Raw genomic sequence first — 5,841 nt, 5'->3', positions numbered from 1 at the left:
GCCTGCCTCGGCCTCCCAAAATGCTGAGATTACAGGCGTGAGCCACTGTGCCCGGCCCCATTTTTTTAAAAAAAGAAAAAAATTTAATGGTAACACAAAAAAGCCTTTTTTAAAAAAAATTAAAAATATTATTTTCCAAAATAAAAAGTGAAAAGAATGACACTTCAACGTTTTTTGCAAGTATCTTTAATGTACAGCTTAGAACACAGCTGGATTCTCATGTCTGCTTCTGCTTCAATGTGCTGAAAAGGTTGTTTTGGCTGAAGTATATAAAGAAAATCTGGCCTCACACGGACATGTAGTTGGAAGAGGAACAATATGTTAGTAGCCTTTTCAGAAAATTGTGGGTATTATTCTTTGCTACTCTACCATATCTTGAGAAGTAAAGTTTTTTAAAGGATAGCTACAAGGTAGAATTTGAAACCAAATCAATGAACTTTTTGTCCTCTGTTAAATTCACATTTTTCATATCACCACAAATCTCACCAGAAAAGTCTTTAAAAACAACAGGAAGTTATCAAACTCATGCAGGCAGACACACGTTTCCAAAATTCTAATTTTTGTCTGAAAGTTTGAATTTCATCACTGGCAACAAACTCTATTAGTTGCTTGTCTTTAAGTAACAGGATCATTTTGTTAATTTTTTTTTAATTTTTTATTTCTTTAAAGATGGGACCACAGGCATGCGCCACCACATCTGGCTAATTTTTTATTTTTTTATTTTTGTACAGACAGGGTCTCACTATGTTGCCCAGGATGGTGTTGAACTTCTGGGATCAAGGAATCCTCCAGCCTCAGCCTCCAAAAGTGCTGTGATTACAGGTGTAAGCCAACGTGCCTGGTCATATTCTGTTAATTTTTGAGATGTCTGCCAAATACCCAACTACGTATTCATAAGAAATACAGTTATTCTGTCATTCTTTCAAGTAAAAATGATATTTCATGAAAAATCAAATAAAAATAAGTGGAAACATTGGCTAGTTCAGCTAACAACTCAAATAATCACATAAGTGTTTCTTGAGACATCTCATCATATCTCAGAATGTGGTAAAAATGCAATACGGGTGTTTCCCATTTCTTCACACAGAATATTAAAAAGGTGTATACTCAAGGGTTGAGATGTGATTAAGTAATTTTTATTCCTTCATCAAAGACATTCCTAAGTAAAACTTTTTTTTTTTTTTTTTTAACTGTGAGTGAAGAATACAATGTGGTGCCCTTGCATCCTGCTAGGGCCCCAGCAAATTTTATCCACTTTGCCTATGCACCATAAGTACAAATGTTGACACAATGAAAATGGACAATAACTTTGATTTTTCTGAAAACAGTTATGACTTCATCTACCCTCCTCCCTCAAAGGGTTTTAGGATCTCAGTGGTCCATGGAGACCATACTTTGAGACTGCTGGTTCAGAACAGTGGTTCTTGATTTGTGGCTATCTTGCCCCCCAAGAGATCATTTGGCAAAGTCTGGAGACATTTTTGGTTGCTGCAACCCCAGGGGGTATAGGGTATATGCTACGGGTAGGAGCCAGAGATGCTTAAACATCCTAAAATGCACAGGACAGGCCCCCACAACAAAGAATTTCCCAGCCCAAAATGTCAATAGTGTTAAGGTTAAAAAACCCTGGTTTAGAACAAAAAAAATTGTAAAAATAGAGAAAGTACCTAGCTGGGCCTAGTGGCCCAGTGATTACGCCTGTAATCCCAGCACTTTGGGAGGCTAAGGCAGGCAGATCACTTGAGGTTGGGAGTCCGAGACCAGACTGACTAACATGGCAAAACCCTGTCTCTACTAAAAATACAAAATTAGCCGGGCGTGGTGGTGCATGCCTGTAATCCCAGCAACTCAGGAGACTGATGCAGGAGAATCATTTGAACTCGGGAGACAGAGGTTGCGGTGAGCTGAGATTGCGCCATTGCACTCCAGCCTGGGCAACAACGGCAAAACTCTGTTTCAAAAAAAAAAAGAAAAGAAAAGGTACCTCAAAACCTACCATCCAATATATAAAACCACTGCTAGCATTTTGGTATTTCCAGTACTTACTTCACGCATAGGTTTTTAAAAAATGTTTTACTGGCCAGGCACGGTGGCTCACGCCTGTACTCCCAGCAGTTTGGGAGGCTCAGGCGAGTGGATCATGAGGTCAGGGGTTCAAGACCAACCTGGCCAATGTGGTGAAACCCGTCTCTACTAAAAATACAAAAATTAGCTGGGTGTACTGGTGGGTGCCTGTAATCCAAGCTACTGGGGAGGCTGAGGCAGGAGGATAGCTTGAACCCAGGAGACCCAGAAGGTGGAGGTGCAGTGAGCCGAGATCATGCCACTGCACTTCAGCCTGGGTGACAGCAAAAGACTCTGTCTCAAAAAGAAAAAAGTTTTATTATTTTGTAAGTAAAATTCTACAAAATAAATTCCATGTAGTATGTTCTAGGTTTTTCTCTAAGTCATTTCATATTCCTTAATGCATTTTAAAATAGCTACATAAATTCTAATACGCGGTTACATCAAAATTATTTAGCCATTCCATTTTCTTCAATTTTTAAGTTATTTCTAATTTTCTGCCAACACAAAACGTTATAAAGAACATCTTTGTGCCAAGGACTTTCTCTATATATGGAATTTTTTCATTATGACTGATACCTAGAAGTGGAACTAACCTGACTAAATTTAGAATGTGAACATTTAAGGCCTTAAATAGATATTGACAAAGTATGTCCCAAAGTGCTATACCAATAGATGCAGTCACCAGCAATTTGTCACAATGCCAGTTTCAACCACGAATGTGGTCGTTTTTTAAGTCATTCTTATTTCCCCCTCTTACCATGAGTTATTTCATCCATGTCTGGACTAGTGACAGAATCTTTACCCCCAAAATCAGAGCTGCACTCAGATCTCAAGTCTTCAATCTTATTGGGAATATCCTCAGAGGTTGCACTTATGCCTTTAAAAAACAATAGTAAAAAATAAACAGGAAGAAGAACAAAATAACCACACAAAAAGTATATGAAATTTGGAGAAACTAAAACATTCTTGAATTTTGTGTCACAGTTCTATACATGTGAGTTTAGTATTATACCCTTTATGGTACTACTGCTTAAATATACTTACCTTGCTTTACACAACATAATCAGACTTATACAATTCTAAAGTAGGACAGGCTACTAAGAACAGAAACAGTTGTAGAGAGACTGTCTGCCAATTACTTCAGCAGGCTCCATAAAGCCACACATTAAGTTCTCAAAGATTTCAGGTGCAAAGGAAATAAGTTTGTTTCCTGGAAATTACTCAGCTCTTAAATAAAACATATCTCTTTGTATCAACTTTATAAATGGGAGGGGATAGGGGTGAACACCTTCAAATCCCTACTCCTTAAAACAAGACAGACATACCGGACACAACACTGAGGCCTGGTGTGCTGGGGCGGGAACTGACCTCCCTGACATCCGTATCATCAGATGTGCTACCCAGTCCAGAACAGCTCTCCAGTTCTTGTAGACGCTCCTCCTGCTTTAGGTCTGGGGCCTCTAAACAGAAGATAAGAGGTGTGTTACATTTGTGATTCTGTTAGCACACCACAATTTGAGCTTTTGTGACTCAGATAAACAAAGCTACCAGGGCATGAATGAAATCAGTGCAAATATATGTCTAAGTCTGGGATAGTTAACAATGCTAGTTAGATTAAGTGTTAAAGAAGTCAAAGTTGTGATTTTCATCCCAATATAAGCCATTTCATTGTGCACAGATGAAAACGTGGTTTCTAGATCACTAATGTCACAGAGTATGCTACTGGTTAACACGTGAACTGGACAAGAGAGTATGGAATAGCCTGGTATTAAATCAACCACTTCCTAAAAAGTAACTCCTATGAATACTCAACAGCTGGTGAGCTAATCCTATTGTCCCCAACTGGTCTTCAAACAAGGCTAGCATATCTGAATGCTTTAACATTATAAAACAGGCTAGCCGTGGTGGTTCACGCCTGTAATCTCAGCACTTTGGGAGGTCGAGGAAGGCAGATCACCTGAGGTCAGGAGTTCGAGACCAGCATGGCCAACATGGTGAAACCCCGTTTCTCTAAAAATACAAAAATACATGCATGGTGGGGCACGTCTGTAATCCCAGCTACTCAGGAGGCTGAGGTGAGAAGATCACTTGAACCCAGAAGGCAGAGGTTGCAGTAAGTTGGGATCACGCCACTGCACTCCAGCCTGGGTGACAGACCAAGACTCCGTCTCCATTAAAAAAAAAAAGTATATTTGACAAAATATATGTAATACAGAAGTTGGGATACCTTGTATTTAATTAAAACTTCTGTGTAAATGAAAAAGCAAACAATGACAGCATACTAACCTGAGTCACTTGGCAATACCTCTACACTCCAAGCTTCACTTGTTGTCTCTGATATGGTAGAACCAGTGCAGGGGTCAAGAAGCACTGACCCTGAACCTGGGAGGCACAGCAAACTGCCTAACATGTTCTCTGCTGCAGCACCTGTATAACCAGTGGGAAGCAAAGGGTTAACAAAGATCCTGTTGGAAAGTGCAGTGATAGTGGAGAAAAGCCAAACATAAGCTAACAAAATCTCTTGGCTGGGCATGGTGGCTCACACCTGTAATCCCAGCACTTTGGGAGGCTGAGGCAGGCAGATCACTTGAGGCCAGGAGTTCAAGACCAGCCTGGCCAATGTGGCAAAACCCCGTCTCTACCAAAAATACAAAAATTAGCCGGGTGTGGTGGCATGCACCTGTAGTCTCAGCTACTTGGGAAGCTGAGGCACAAGAACCTGGGAGGCAGAGGTTGCAGGGGGTGCAGAGATTGCAGTGAGCCGAGATCATGCCATTGCCCTCCAACCTGGGCAATGGGAGTGAGACCCTGTCTCAAAAATAAAAATGGCCGTGTCATTTTGGGACTCTGTCTCAAAAAAAAAAAAAAAACCAAACTCCTCTCTACCTACAAGAAAGAAGTCAAGGTAAGAATAACTTCAATCAAGCACACCACTAAAAATACAAAGTTCCTATTTTGGTCACAATGGCACAAGACCCTTTTCACCAGTTTCCTCCAGTTCACCTTTGACTCTCCACAGAGAAAGCACACATCATTCAGTCAAGTAATTTCAACAGCTTTAGCTTTGATTTTTCAGCAAATTTTACAGGGGTCCTTAATACTATTCTAAAATTTATAGCCCTACAGGGATTAAAAACATTGAGCGTTTAACCACAGAATGTTAGGCTGGCCAAATATTTTTTCTTCCAGCATATTAGTCACTATTCAGGGCAATAAAATACATTCACAGGAAAATACACATCTTCAAAGCACTCACTTAACTGCAAATACAACTTATTGTGCAAACACAGCTAACTGCCAAGAACAATACTACTTTGGCATCTGGAACAAAGTAATGCAAAACCAACTAAGAAATCTATTTACACCACTTAAAAATACAAATTGAAAGTATTAAACATTATTATACATCTGTGTTAAAAATACTCAAGTTCAAAAGGCTTCACTACTTTTGATTAAACCTAATAAAAGAACAATTCTACTTCAGGGCATGAAAAAAATTGCAAAAAAGTTACCAATAAAAGTTACCTTTTAAAGATATATCATAAAATAATTACAAATAAAATAATGTCTGGAACTTGCCTAAACATAATGAGGGGAGAGAAGAGGGTAGTGGGTAAGAGAACAGATGAAACAAAGCTGGCCATGTGTGTCTAACTCCTGAAGCTGAGTGATGGATACACTGGGTTCATGATACCATCGTCTCTTGTATTTGTTTAAAATGTTCCACGATTTAGGTCGGGAGCAATGGCTCATGACCGTAATCCCAGCACTCTG

General features: G+C 39.5%; 1 protein-coding gene across 1 annotated transcript in view; it reads right to left on the bottom strand.

The window, feature by feature from the left end:
* Nucleotides 1–5,841, bottom strand: part of GAPVD1 (GTPase activating protein and VPS9 domains 1) — a 118,474-nt gene that overhangs the window by 30,259 nt on the left and 82,374 nt on the right. The window contains exons 14-16 of the mRNA XM_011988700.1: nucleotides 3,393–3,527; nucleotides 2,825–2,944; nucleotides 200–280 (exon numbers count right to left, since the gene is read on the bottom strand). Coding sequence (XP_011844090.1) covers nucleotides 200–280; nucleotides 2,825–2,944; nucleotides 3,393–3,527 — 336 coding nt within the window. The remainder of the gene's footprint in view (nucleotides 1–199; nucleotides 281–2,824; nucleotides 2,945–3,392; nucleotides 3,528–5,841) is intronic.

Source organism: Mandrillus leucophaeus, unplaced genomic scaffold, assembly GCF_000951045.1.
Source record: "Mandrillus leucophaeus isolate KB7577 unplaced genomic scaffold, Mleu.le_1.0 Scaffold335, whole genome shotgun sequence".
Lineage (NCBI taxonomy): Eukaryota > Metazoa > Chordata > Mammalia > Primates > Cercopithecidae > Mandrillus > Mandrillus leucophaeus.
Note: the sequence above shows the minus strand (reverse complement) of the source record. Positions and strands in the feature narration are given on the sequence as shown.